Source organism: Polypterus senegalus, chromosome 1 (assembly GCF_016835505.1).
Source record: "Polypterus senegalus isolate Bchr_013 chromosome 1, ASM1683550v1, whole genome shotgun sequence".
NCBI lineage: Eukaryota > Metazoa > Chordata > Cladistia > Polypteriformes > Polypteridae > Polypterus > Polypterus senegalus.
In genome coordinates, this window is record NC_053154.1 from 174,197,666 (window position 1) to 174,213,332 (window position 15,667).

The 15,667-nt window shown below is 36.4% G+C and overlaps 1 protein-coding gene across 1 annotated transcript in view; it reads right to left on the minus strand.

Annotated features, from left to right (window-relative positions):
• The window catches only part of rnf115 (ring finger protein 115), an 83,015-nt gene that overhangs the window by 12,701 nt on the left and 54,647 nt on the right, over window positions 1-15,667 (minus strand). Inside the window, exons 3-4 of the mRNA XM_039763261.1 lie at window positions 8,385-8,442; window positions 3,450-3,631 (exon numbers count right to left, since the gene is read on the minus strand). Of these exons, the coding sequence (XP_039619195.1) occupies window positions 3,450-3,631; window positions 8,385-8,442 (240 nt within the window). The remainder of the gene's footprint in view (window positions 1-3,449; window positions 3,632-8,384; window positions 8,443-15,667) is intronic.

Genomic DNA, 15,667 nt, shown 5'->3' on the forward strand with positions numbered 1-15,667 from the left:
GACTTATAATCAACAGTCCCCCGGTTCAATCCTGATTGTTTTGAGTAGTGAGTTGCTCTTATTGTTAATATCACACAATAAACACATACAGATGCAGATCAAATGTAACAGCCACTGTAAGTGTATAGTACTTGTAAAAATGACCTTTTTTCACTTTTATTCTCTCAATCACGATCACAATGCATACTACCGCCTCATGGATCCAACACTGTTACTTTTTATCTGAAACTGGGAAGAACTGTAGATGTGAGAGGTGTTTTGAGACGATCGAACCGCAAATTCTCTGATCTGGATGGATAAAAGCTGACACACAAACACTGGTGAATCTGCCTTATTCGTATCTTATTGTCACTTGATTTTTTTATTCCATTTTATTGAGTGTTCCTGCTTACACTGAATTAGTATGCACCTTATGGTCCGTGATGTCAAAACCGCACTGACGACAAAAGAGACATAGGTATATATGATATTTGGAATTATTCATTTTATGACCTTCTAGTACATTTCGGAAAATATTGTGGCACGGATGCAACATCTTCTTCTTGCGGTTGTAATCAGTGACAGCGTTCCCCACCCCCGATCTTGCCCAGTCTGCACAGGACGCCAGGACATGCAGAGGTAAGAATTTTCAAGGTGAGCCATGAACGCTCTTCTTTTCTCAATGGACCCCGTACATGCCTTGCACAGTACATGTACTTTGATCGTCGCCAGGTTAAGCTTGTTATAGCACAAGCATCCGGCCACCTGTGTGCTCCTGCTAATAAGCTCACGCCTTCTGCTGTCAGCGCACAGCACCGGGGAGAGAGGGAAAAAAAAAAAAAGAGAGAGAGAGACAAATATACGTGACATTTTAAAGAAATCATTGTTATGACCTGAATAGTACCAATCAGAAAACATCATCACACTAATGTTATATTATTTGAAAAAGAACAGATCGGGTGTAAATTTGTTACTTGTAAAAGTTAGCTTTTTGCACTTTTCTCAGTCTCGTTCACGCTCTCCCTCCCCTCCTGATCTGAACCTAACTAAGTAACTAACAGTGCCAGCATAAATTCTCAAGAGACGGCGGCATCACAGCTCCAGGATGCTTGCATTTCAGATGCTTATGCTTGCATAATCTGCATTCAACTTTTTTTTTTTCTTCGATGAAGTGCTCCCACACTTTAGGAAGTTTCTGTCCCAATTTTTTCCATCTCCCTCCTCCTCTATCTGACTTGCCATTGCAACCACGTTTATTTTCCTCTACATTCTTGTTCTCAGACATCGTTCTTCGCTGGTAGGACTGCGTGCAGTCTTTACAAACAATAACAAATGATACTGCCCCCAAACATTCATTTAGTGCATTGCAGTTACAAAAACCAATGTGGTTCGTTGTGACTGAAGCCTCTATTGAAGGTTCTGTTTACGATATGTCGACAATAAAAAATCCACATCGATGATTTTTTGTTGTCGACGTCGTCGATTACGTTGACTAATTGTTGCAGCCCTAGTGTTAAGTACTCTCAATTGCCAAAATCTGTTTATCTCCACATTTGTTGTTAAATTACATACTCCCAGTGTAGGCTCACAGGGAGCTCCCCATATTTTGTATGTTTATTAAGTGAATGATCTTAGATGTTGCTATAACATATGTTTCAATGTTTAATGTAAATTGTATACTTGTAGAATCTTGAATTCTAATATTATTGCTATTAACACAGTTCAAGTACTGACTTTAACAGCATTTCAAAAAGTAAGAATATATTTGGGAAAAAAAAACTACAATTGTAAAGTTTCAGTATGGGTAGATGACATATAGTCCACATCAGCATTAACTAACAGTATGTCTGTATGGTGATCTTTCTGCTCACAAAGGAAATCTCAAAAAAATGTTTCTGTAATTAAGTATCAATTTACCTAAACTTGTTGCAGGTTAATGCAACAACAACAGACATCATAGCACATCTGTTATTTAATTCTTGCATTGATTATACTGGAAGCCTTGAACGGTCTCGTTAGTAGGAGAAAAAGCATTACAGTACAGTAAATTTTTTGTATAATGTTGATATGTACAACATATTAATGAAGTATAATTTGACAACTATAATGACTGTTTTGACACTCATATTGATATTGTTAGTGAGTAATGCAAAACTAATAAAATGTAGCAAAACTTAAAAGTAACTTAACAAATTAGAAAATGGCAAAAATCAAAAATGACTAAAAAACAATGGAAAAACAAAAAAAAAATTGAAAAATGATGAAAAAACAAACTAAGCAAAAACGAAACTAAAACTAAAAATAAACTAAAAATACCTCTAGAACAAGAAAAACAAAGGAATGAAACAGAAAAAAGTAAAATCAGGATAGACAAACTATTAGGCTGGGATTATTATGGACAACTAAATGCAAATCCAGCAACAATGGATCAGAATATTTGATTTCTTTTGCACAAACACCTTTAGTAAAATAAATGTGTTAATTATAATATGAAATGACACTGCTGGACTGTTGGACCTATGTATCTTCAGTAAATTTTTCCTTAGTCTAAAAGACAAAGTACCACTGAATCACACGAAACATGTTTATTTTAATTATACCTATATATTGCTTATGGTTTTGACAATTAGCTTAAATAAAATTTCAGGGGAATCAAAAATTGCATCTTCAAAAACAAAATTTGCTACCTTGTGCTTATAAATAATTACAGAACCCTTTCACTGTAGAAATGACATGAATCACTGGCATATAAGTGTGTGTTTTCTCTTGATGTGTGTCAAGTGTTACACAATATAAAAAACAGACCTTACATTGTTTGCAGTTCCTTTTCAGGTTACTTCATATTTTGTACAGTACATTGCAATAATATTTAATGTAAGACTGCTCACAGAAAAGAAAAGAGTGAATGTAGGCTTTTACTCCACACGCAGAAGAAATCAGACATTAAAAGTCAGTTCTGAATATAATGCAGCAAAACACTAACAATCTAATCCATCTGGCACTGTTACAAAAATCAAGGACAGATTTTGCTGCCTTTAAATTGTTACTTTTAGGGATTTATTGAGCTGTAGGCATTCTAAGCAGACAGAAACCCATACCTAGCAATCACCTAATGTCCTATAATAAGTGATAATTTTGCTAAGAAAACTTTCACATATTGCAATTTTCAGATAACATATTAACACCATAGAAATACTGAATTACTCCATGAGACTTCCTTAAGAAAATAACAAATGTCATCAAAATGACAAACCATGAAATAGCAATGAACAATAGATGAAATTTGAGATTTTAGGCAAGTAAAAACATACAGCTTCTGAAAGTAGTGTGCCACAAAACAAAATATAAGCATATTGTTTAATTGTTGCACTGGGCAGTCTGGACCACGGAGGAATAATCATTGGTCAATCCCTGATTCAAGTCCATTTGAAACAACCATAAAGAATATTTTTTTAAAAATCCTTCATTACCCTTCAACTGCTGGAGATCGATCAGGCCTAGTTGTCCCTCTTGAACGGTATCGCCTCTGCGTCTGCAATCTGGTAGTACGTCCTGAAGTCCAGTATTCACTGCTGGGCAGCGGTTGCCTTTCTGTTAAGTCTCTGTCAGGATCCATAGAAAAAGGGCGATCCACAAATAAGAGATGCCATAGCTAAACCAATTTAAAAAAAAAAGGAAGAGAGTGCACACAATATTAAGAAACAGAAAATGCTTAAATGACACACTTAATTATATTCAATCAAATAAAAATAGTGCAAGAATGGTCATATCCTTAACGGCTTATTCTTTCTGAGGGCAGTTTAGATACTATCTTTAATCAATGCCAATCATCCAAAGACAGATGTGTAAACATTCGGATGCACGGAAACAAAAATGTTTCTTAAAATGAAGATACTGATAAAGAGATAACCTGAAACTTATTTTGTAGGGTACATCCTGGATATTGATATACTTATGTTGTGCTAGTTATTGCACAGATAGGTTAAGGGTGTTCAATTTTAACCCAAAGTTCTAAAAATGTAAACATTACATTTATCAGATCATCATCTCATATTCACAGATCACTTCCATGAATAACATGCCCTAATTTTTTGTTGAAAATCTTCAACTGTCATATTGGAAACTATCAATGTTATGACCAGTGTGAAAAGCTTCTTACACCCTTTCTAATTTAGGCTGCTTTGCAGATACTCTTTTTCCAAACTGAAGAATCATATAGCTCTCTAATATGTAAACTCCTATTGTGAGCACTATTTAAAGGCTAATTATCTTTACCTTATGCCTAATTGCATGTTATAATAACACACAAACTGATAAAGAAGAGTGCATTTGACTCCATAAGTGTACTTGTAACTGTTGTGCATAGTAGAGATGAGGAGATAACTATCAAAAATAAAATGAATAATAAAAAACAAACAAAAAAAAGTACTTAAACCATTTGTGATTGGTCAAATACGTTATACCCAGCCACTTTTGTTGCTCACTGTTATGCTGTGTTATTAGGTCACAGAACACCTAATGTCTCTCTATCAGTACCTCATTATGTACAGATGGTGTAATGCGAGTTCTGAAGTATTTTACAAATAGAACCAATAATGTGTTCAACATTGTACTGCAATGATTAATCACTGGATATTATTCAGCAATTGCCTATAGCCAAAGCAACTTCCAGAAAAATCACTCTCTCCATCTTTCTCCCCCTCCATTTCTCTGTATTTATGTATTTATGTATGTACATATATTCATACACAGAAACACACACACATTTTTTTAAATGGAGTACAAGAAGCGTAATATTGCATTTAGCCCCTAGATAAAAACGAGCATCTTATTAACAACACAGCTGGTTAGTGGCTAACAGGGTCACCTCAGCTGTCGATTCTGGAGGAGTGTGGCATTGCAGAAATCCTGACATATCCCATAGTAAACTGGTTCACAATTTTAAAAGCTATTTGTCAGGGATGTAGACTTTGATGCATCTTTGAAAAGCAGTACAGTACATGCATTTTGCTGGCACAGTGTTCCATGTCTCTGGAAGGGCATGTCTGTTGTGTGCTACAATGAAACTCCATGAGCAAATAAAGTAAAACATTAACTAAAGTGTTAATTTAAGTGGGGAGAGGTGGGCTTGGAGTGATATGGGGGACTTGGGAAGCAATATAGAAAATCAACCCCCACCGTGATTAATAACCACGTTAGTTTTACAGATACTTAACACAAAATGTCATTTACTGCTAAATAATCAAAGCAACTGTCAAGCTGATGCTCCAGATTTTGACAACCATTAAAATGTGAAAAAATACCTATTTTTAACATTTAAATCTTAAAAACCAAGTCAAAAAGTCCTAGCTAGAATCATACTGCCCAGCAATGTCTACAAATTATGTTTTCTCTACTTTCTACATACCATTTACTTCTATTCATTCATAACTAGTTTATACATCACATGGAAAAACATACTGCTGGCTTAGCTTTTTAATTTTTAATTAAATTTTCTTTATAAAATGAATTTGTACCAATGAAGAAATGTTGGACTTTCACTTTATTGCACATTTGGGTTTATACAAGTTTGTCACAGTAGGAATCTAATTTGCAATTTATAACAAAAATCAAAGGGTAGGTAGTTCACAATTTATTTGCAATTAGTCAATGTTACCTGCAATTGTTAATCTTTTTGATGTCTTCAGATACACTTCCTTAATGTTTCACAACTCTTAATATAAAAATAAGCAAAAAATGTGTTCTCCAAGCAACAGTATATACATAAACTCAGAATTTGGGATGCCCTGATCAATCAGCAACAATCTAAATTGGCCAATTTTCACTAGAAAAGACACTGTGATTGATGAAGTAGCTGATTACAAAAAAAAAAAAAAAAAAACTGTTTTTCAAACCATTACATTAAGTTGTAGTACTCCTTTACTAAGAAGGAATTAACACTAGAATCCCTGAAGGAAATAAAAAAAGTTGTAATCCCAGGCCACCTTAAATTCCTTCACACCTCCTCATCAGCGTCTTTGTTTTGCAAAATTGTGCATCAGTGTTGGCAGCAAGCAGTCTGCTATCCCATCCGTCACCAATGCAGCGCAAGTTGGACAAAAAGTTCACCCAGCTCAAGTCTGTTTATCTGGGTGTGAGGTAGGTCTGGAATTGTATAGGGTAAATAATATATTGTTATTTGGAACACATGCATTTCATGTGTGTTTTGTGTCTACAACGATCTGAGTAAATCTAGGATGACAGGAAATGCGAGGCAAGAAATGATGAACACAAGTAAAACAAAAACGTTTTTGCATGTTATAGTACTAATAACAAAATGTTGAAGTGTATAATGTGTGAAGGCTGAAGTCCAAATATCAAACACTTTCACAAAAGATACAAGTATAACAAAACAAGTGCACTTTTATTCAAGAACATAACCAAAGAAAAATAAATTGGATTAGGGGATGATACTAACACATCCACCTGGCTGGTGCAAAGGTAAGAAGTGCTGACGCATAATCAAGAGGTTACAGGTTCTATTCCAGGTCCTGGCTGCATTTACCATTTTGGATTGTGAGCTACTCTTATTGTTACTATTATAGAATAAAAACATACATTTGATTTGAGGCTGTAACAGCCAATATAAATTTATGGTACTCGTAAAGGTTAGCATTTTTTTGTTTTATTATTCAGTTTTATTCTCTCAGTCACGTTCACGCTCCCCCCGATCGGACACTGTTGGTTTTCAAATAAAGACGTGCTATAACAGAGGTGATCTCGGATGAGGATTAAGGTTCTACATCGGAGAAAGGGAACAGAAGCCCTCCCTGTGAGAAACGTCCAGTCACACATAAGAGCAATGCAGCTCCATCAGGCATGAAGACGAAAGATGGAGTGGCATTGCACATGTACTTTGTCACACAGAAAGCAGTCTACTTCTGACTTTACGCTGAAGTAAATAAATAAATATAGGTAAACAACATTCAATGTGGCTTTTATACAACATACAATTTTGTTTTTTATATAAAGACCATCAAAAACCAATCAGAAACTGAACTTTCACAATACCTTGGCGAGCTCTGTAAGCCCTGCTGTTTCGTTAAAGAACATGCGTGTGGCAGATTCACTAGCAGGATGACGCCCAAACTCTTGCTGCGTCCAAACAGTGCCATTTTTCTCCTTCAAGCCTGGTGCAGGTGCGTTGTTCTTATGTTTGACTGGATGTTTCTTGCGGGAAGGGCTTCTGTTCTCTTTCTCCAATGTAGAACCTTCATCCTCATCTAAGTTCACCTCTGTTATAGCACGTCTTTATTTGAAAACTAACAATGTCAGATTGTGAACGTGACTGAGAGAATAAAACTGAATAATAATAATAAAAGCTAACCTTTACAAGTTTTGGTTTGTCTTTTATTCTATAATAGTAACAATAAGTGAAGCTTGCTACTCAAAACGGTAAATGCAGGAAAGACCGGGAATTGAACCCGCTACCTCTTCATTATGAGACAGCAGTTCTTACCTCTGCACCAGCTAAGAGGACGTGTCAGCATCATCCCTAACCCACTTTCTTTTTCTTTGGTTACATTCTTGAACAAAAGTGCACCTGTTTTGTATACTTGTACCTTTTGAGAAAGTGTTTATTTGATATTTGGACTTCAATCTTCACACATTAGAACTTCATGTCAACATTTTCTCATTAATACTATAACATGCAAAAAGATTGTTTTAGTTATGTGTTCAACATTTCTTGCCTTTCATTTCCGGTCATCCTAGATTTACACAGATCGCTGTAGACACAAAACACACATGAAATGTATGTATTCCAAATAACGATATATTATTAACCTTATACAGTTTCAAACACCTCACTGCAAGATAGAGACACTTCATTGTCTAAGTTGACTTCAGCTGTCTCCGTGGGGGGGTCAGTGAGCAGGCTGCCTGCTGCGTGGCCTGGGATCCATTTTTCGTAGACTTCAGGGATTCTAGTGTTAATGTAGTTCAGCCTGTGCACACGTCTGTCTTTTTTTGGCTGTGAAACAAGAAAGCAATCTAAGAAGTCATTCTATGCAACTGGACAAATAGCAAGAAAAGCTGTTTTAAATAAAGTGGATGCCACTTTATCTCAGTTTGAACGGCGAGCCAAAAGTTACCAGGCAAAAATCAGATCAGACAGTTCCTGAAACTGATAGACAAACAAGGCCATATTAAATGATGACCTGATGTAAGGCAAAGCTGAATAGAGATTACAAGAATTTGGTATTCAAATATACCAGAAATTTAGATATGAATGCAACAGGTTCAAGTCCTACTCTTTTAACATTAACAAAAGCTAACAAAATAAGTAGCAAGCATTTTACTGAGCTAAAATCTTTGCATTCCCAATAAAACACATATTTAACAGACTATCAAATTATGAAAGATACCTCTGCAAAATGTGTGGCAGCCTCATCACTGATCCCACTGGCACCTCCTTCAAGGAAACTAAGCACAAATTAAGAGAAACATTAATCTTATTTTTGTAACGTCTCTACTGTGATATACCTATGTAATTAAAATTGGGTAAATTTGTTTTTCATATACTTTTTACAAATAAACACAACTCTCATTTAATAATTGAATTTTACTGTGCTCCCAAACATACATTATCAGAAGTAACAAAATGAACAAGAAACTCTTTTCCAAATAATGACAAATAATCTAAAAGTTAATTACATTTCACAGTATTTATTATAAACTAGAAAAATACCCACGCTCCGCAGCGGAGAAGTAGTGTGTTAAAGAATTTATTGAAAAGGAAACATTTAAAAAAAAACGTAACATGATTGTCAATGTAATTGTTTTGTGTCTGTTATGAGTGTTGCTGTCATCAAGGATTTGATTATCATTATTTCTTTCAATCAGGTTCATATTTGGAGGATGTGTTGTGTTCAAGTTATATTCCATGTTTGTCAACCGTTGTAAAGATAACAGGTTTCATTCATCAAAGTGTTCACTATGCAAATCGCTACTCGTGAATCTAAGATATTTAACAGGCAATCCCGGTATTAAGTTGTGGATTTGCCTGCGAATATTTAGCGGCAGCGTGTCTATGAACTTAATTTAAAAACTTAAGCTTTACATCTTGCTTTCCTATTGATATGTCTACAAAGGCTTGTTCAGATTCAGAGGGTTGTTCCTTTCTTACTGCATCAATAAACAGCACATCTTCCTCTTTATCTGAGACATCACACACTGCATGCACGGGTTTACCTTTCCCAGTCCTGCAAACTTTAGCGAACTGGTTCAATTTACCACATTTTTTACTGTCTTCCTTTAGCTGGACATTGACTTTTTTCCACCGTGTGCTTTGTTTCCGCTGTACCTGCACTTACGAATATGCTTGTATGCGTCACACGCTTCATATTCTTTCGCTGCCTTCTCAATTATGCAATGCGTTTTTTGCGCAGTACTCTTTGGAGCGCTTGCTTTTTGTGTGCGTACTGCGTTCATAGTCAGTTCACGTGAGCCGGTTGGAGTACATGCATCGAAGGTTCTCAGCTGTGGTTGTGCTATCTCGTGCGATCTTGTGATGTCCACGGCTTTATTTAATGTTAGCTCAGACCCGGAAGTTAAAAGTTTCTCTCGCACTTTTGCTGAGTTTGTGCCAAACACTATTCTATCCCTGACCATCTCATCTTCGTTTGCATAAGCACAGTCCTTCACCAGCAATTTTAACTCCGTTACAAAGTGATCAAAAGTCTCGTTTATACCTTGCGTCTTCTCACTAAACTTGTATCTTGCGAAAATCGTATTCATTTTAGGCATGACAAACGTCTCGTAGCGGCAGCGTGTCTATTGGATTGCTGGTAACGGACAGCCTTATATGGGAGGTGTGGGTATGGGGGACGCAATATAGGCAGGCAGCCAACTACGTGGGAGGCGTGGTGATGGGTGACACAACTCCACCCCACATGGCGGCCGAGCTGCAGGCTATGGCTGTATATATGTATGTAAGTAGGATTCAGTTATGACCGTTACGCGTAGAATTTCAAAATGAAACCTGCTTAACTTTTGTAAGTAAGCTGTAAGGAATGAGCCTGCCAAATTTCAGCCTTCTACCTACAGGGGAAGTTGGAGAATTAGTGATGAGTCAGTCAGTCAATCAGTCAAGGCTTTGCCTTTTATTAGTATAGATACTAGCCTACATATTTTGAATTTGTTGAAGCAGAACCACTATTATTTATCATTCATTGAACCACCTAGCACATCTCTTTTCCACCCTCCAACTCGCATGTTCACAAAAAGTACTACTCTATAAACAGAAAAAAATAAATAAAAAATAGGGATGGTCGAAACATATATTTTTGTCTGTCATTTGCAAACACAAGGGTAGAATGTTGGTGACAGGCACAATAGACAAGTCCTTTGTGTTATTGTAGACTACCACATTTCCTTGGACATGAACATTGACACTTGCTGCATTCGGAATAGTGCTCAGGAGGGTATCATGTTTCTTGTCTTTGCACTTGATCACAATTATTCTTATCTACTACTTGTTCCCTTGATCCAGTTCCAACAAAATTAGTAAAAAGTGCAATGGATGTTCTTGCAGCACCTATACTCAATATTATTAATAGTTCATTATTGCATTACACAGTATCTCATGCACTAAAAGTGTCAGTCATCAAATCATTACTTAAAAAGTCAGACCTAGACCCACAAACACTTAACTATAGACCCATATCAAATTTACCCTCTCTCTCCAAAATAATTGAAAAAGTAGTCGCCAATTAGCTTCAGTCACACCTTACACATCACAATTTGAGAAATTCCAGTCTGGCTTTCACACTGGTCACAATTCAGAAAGAAACAGCACTAACGGGTGTTATAAACGACATTCTGATATCTTCTGATGGAGACTCCACTGTAATTATGTTGTTAGACTGAAGTGCAGCGAACACCACCACTGACCATTCCATTTTACTGCACAGGCTAGAAAATAATATTGGGCCTACAAGCATTGTCCTTGCCTGGTTAACTCTTATTTATCAAATCAATTCCTGTATACACAGAAATGTGCTGAAAGTACTCCATCATTATACACAGAACTGAGATATGGTGTCCCGCAAGGCTCAGTACTGGGACATTTACTGTTTTCACTTTACATGCTTCCACTGGGATCTACCGTTAATAAATATCAATTTTCACTCATATGCAGATGACACTCAGTTATACCTCTCTTTTAGACCAAATTAAGTTTTCTCCGATGTTGTCTTTAATTAGTTGTTAGTGAATTAAAGGAGTGGATGGATCAGAACTACTTGTCTTTAAACACCAATAAAACAGAGATGTTAATTATTGGAGGGAGTGATACGGATCGCAACAATATTTTGTCATCATTTAATTCAGTTGGAATCACCATTAATTTTACTGAATTAGCTCACAATCTAGGAGTTATCTTTCATTCTGGCATGTCATTTAAAGCACACACTACACAGCTGTCTAAATCATGTTTCTTCCATCTTAAAAATAAGTGGGATTCTGAGAAATTAAGATATGCATTAATTTCTAGTAGGATTGACTACTGCAATTCTGTGTTCACTGGATGTTTAAACTGTTCTTTATACAGCTTCCAGTTAATCCAAAATTCTGCTGAAAGAATTATAAGAACAAGAAAATACAAACATACCTCCAGTTTTTAAATCCTTACACTGGCTCCCGATTAAGTTTAGGGCAGATTTCAAAATCCTCTTTTTAACATATAAAGCCAAAGTCCAACTTATTGATCTGACTTACACACCAGAACGTACATTAAGGTCTCAGGATGCCGGTCTGCTTATGATTCCAAGGATTAATAACAACAGTGGGAGGTCGAGATTTTAGTTACAGGGTCCCTAAACTGTGGAATGGTCTGCCTGCTACTGTAAGCGTCAAGACTATACTTCACGCAACGCATGCTCCAGCGTAAACTACTGCTACGCAAGCAGTGTAGTATTTATACTTGTGCGCGTACTTAACATAAATCTGGAAGAACCCGCCAGATGGCAGTGTGATATATCACGGTGTGAACAGGTTCAGCTTCGCTGTGTTGTGAATTGCCTGAAACACCCATTAAATTCCGATGACACCTTGCCGCAATATATCTGAAAAGTATTATTAATGATTAAATCCATCAATCCAGGGATGTGCCCATTCCAGCTAGCATTGGGCAAAAGGCAGAAACAATCCCTGGATGGGGCATCAGCTCATCGCAAGGTGAATACAAGCACTCACATACACTAGCATCATTTTAGTGTCACCAAATCTGCATACCTTTGGAAGGAAACCATTTGCACACTGTGGAAACCCAGCAGGAAAACATGTAAACTCCAGACAGGGAACACCAGCGACATGACTCCCTGCGAGACAGCAGCACTACTACTCTGCCACTGTGTCACCCCCATGTGTGTAATTTTCAGTATTCATTATTTAAATGAAATTAATGATTTACCTGTAAAATGTAACATACAATACAGTACATTCAATATATTTCATCATGGAAGAGATAAAGTATAAATCTAAGGATTCTAAATGTGCAGAGAGTTGAAATATCATACATTTAATGTGTGGTGATGTATTGCTGCTTGCTGCTGCTGTCAGGTCAGGAGGAAGCCCCAGAAGTTCGCAGTGATTAACAGCTAGATCGGTTTTAAGATGATGTTTATGACGGTCTACTTTAATGATAAAGTAAACTACAAGGTTAAAGTGGACATTTCGAGATTAAAGCTGGCATTTCCACTTAAATCACAAATACACCTTTTCACCATGTCCTTATTTTTTTTCTCTGTGGCTCAAATACAGCGCTGTACATTATGTTGATGTTGTGAAGTTGCAAAAAAAAAAAAAAGATGGCACAGAAGATGGTATGTGAGACTTTTAAAATGTATCATGTCATTACGATCGGGAAAATGCAATGCTTGAATATAAAAGCACCACAAATGCATTTGTATGTCGGTATTTAGCTTCACCACATCAAACCGCGCACATCGATCTCATAGGATCCACAAAGCGGCTTTTTGTCAAATGCAGATAGTAAACAGAGACTCTGACATCACATTCCAACTTTTATCACACTGCACCCCCAACCCCACGCCGAGTTTTTGCTGGTACTGCAACTTGCACAGGGTCACAAAGAGCCAGGAGAAGGATCTTCATATTTTTCTAATGGTATACAGTAAGTCATCCATAAATGCAACATGATACAGGTATACAAAATGCTGGTGTCTAGTCCTTTGTATCAAAAATTACCATAGAAAAAAAAAGTGTTTTAAAAGTTTAATTTGACATTTGTGAAAGCTTCTTTTGAATACATGAGGTATATAGTTTGTATACCTTATCTAGTAAACCAGATTATTAATTTTAGAAATAGGGTCATGTATTAGGGTCAGGCAAGGTGGCAAAGAAACCCAAAACACAGGTGAAGCTCATTCTTACACAAAAACAAAATTGTTCAGATACATGTAAAGTTCTTTTTCATTTGAACCACTCAATTAGGATTAAAGAGGTTATTCATAAATAAAACAGACAACACTCTCAGGAAGTGAACTGATGCAGTTTACAGATTATTGTTGATTATTGTTGATTATTCGATTATGCCATTACAATCTTGCAAACATTTAAAATCCTAGGTTTCCTCAAATTATTTAAAAACATGGCTCCATGAAATCTTTAAATATGGTGTTACCTAAAAAAGTTATAATGCCGGGCCAAGTTAAATTCCTTTGCACCTCTTCATCTGCGTCTGTTTTGCAAATGTGTCAATCAGCGCAAGCAGCCTTCTATCCCATTACCCACCAACGCAGCTGAAGTGAGATGCAAAATTCTCAGAGCTCAAGTTTGCTTATCTGGGTGTAAGGTGCCTTGAGTTGTATAGGGTAAATAACATTGTTTTTTGGAATACATACATTTCATGTGTTCCATTTCTACAAAGATCTGGATACATGTAGGATGACAGAAAATGCAAGGCAAGAAATGTTGAACACATAGCTAAAACAAACTTTTTCCATGTTATAGTAAGAATTAATAAAATGTTGATGTGAAATGTATAAAGTGTGAAGACTGAAGTTCAAATATCAGATAAATACACAAAAGGTATAACAAGAATATAGCCAAAGAAAATTATTCAATTTACATGTTACTGTCAATATGTAAAAAACAAAGCCTTTTTATTAATTGCATGGTTGGATTAGAAGAAAGGGTCTTCCCAGCATTTTCCATTTTGAGTAGTGAGCTGCTATTACTATTATTATTATATACAGAAATAAAAACATTAATTTGATTTGATTGTAATTTTTTGCTACTTGTAAATGTGTGTGTTTTTTTTATTCAGTTTTATTCTTTCAGTCACTTTCACGTGGTATAACGAACTTGCTTCTCCCTCTCCGAATTGATGGCATTTATCTCCATTCTTTTCACAATAGCAGTGATGACCACAGTTGGTGTTGTGATTGATGTCGGTCAGAACTATTTGTTGTACCGGCAATCAAAGATACGGTGACTACCATAAGCCATTTGCACTTGGACAACAAAGATACCTGTGGAGAACACGGGAAAAATGACAGATTTGCATGTGCAAAGCTACTCCTTATTTAGGAAAACATCCCAGCCCTCCCATGGGAAAAATATTTTCAGAAGATTGTGGTCATAAACAGTTTCTGGACAAAGGCTGAACTGTAACATGTTGCTTTTGCTGGTTAATAAACTGCTGCACCACAACACAACTCTGCTTGGCACCATAAAGTGAGGCGGGAACTTCCACCTGCAGCTAAAGTCACTTCAGTACGTATGCAATTCTCCACGCTAGTGCCACGCTATCGGTATATGCGCCCCAAAAAAGAGGAAGTCTGGCTGCATTCCCAGTACCATGCACCATAATGTGGAAATTGGGCAAGATCCAAAAAAAAAAAAATGTTCAAATGACATAGTATTTTCAAATAATTGTGTTTCCATGCATGGATGTGTGTATGTATGCATGAGAGAGGCAGAGACAGATTTATCATCATTCAAGTGGTTACTGAAAAATAAAATAAACACTTTTACAAAAAGGTATAACGAAATAAGTATGTTTTTATTCAAGAATAAAACAGAACAAAAAAAAAAAAATTCAAGTAACAACAAGATTCACCAGCATTTGCTTATATCCCTACAGCGATATCTTTTACAAGTAGGAAATCTCTTCACCTGCTGTTCTAGACTCAAATCAAATGTATGTTTTCATTATTTCTCTATTATAATAAAAAAATCCTGGGAGGAGAGGAGACCTTTTAGCCTGGGAAGAGACGTGACTTTTTCAGAGAGATACTTTCATGTCCCACGAGACAAGACTTTGTGCCAAGAGATTTAACCACGCCTGGGGCAGGAAATAAAGACAAAGAGTAGATGACAAAAGTAGAATCTCATAAAGAATTCAAAAACATTGGCGCAATACACATGCAGAGCAGGTTAGAGATAATGAAAGTACTAAAATTTGAAAAAAAAAAAATGATAGTAAAGATCAAATTAGTGCAAACAAACGGAAATTTACATCAGTGTTCTCCCTAGCATCTTTTAGCCGGGCGCTCCACCCGGCTAATTTAGGTGAGCGCCCAGCTGTCATCTCGCATGAGATTGTGAGATGACAGCCACAAATCTAATGATCTGCAGAGATGGCAAGGGACGAGCGGGCAGGTGGGCAAATATTTTAGAGGTA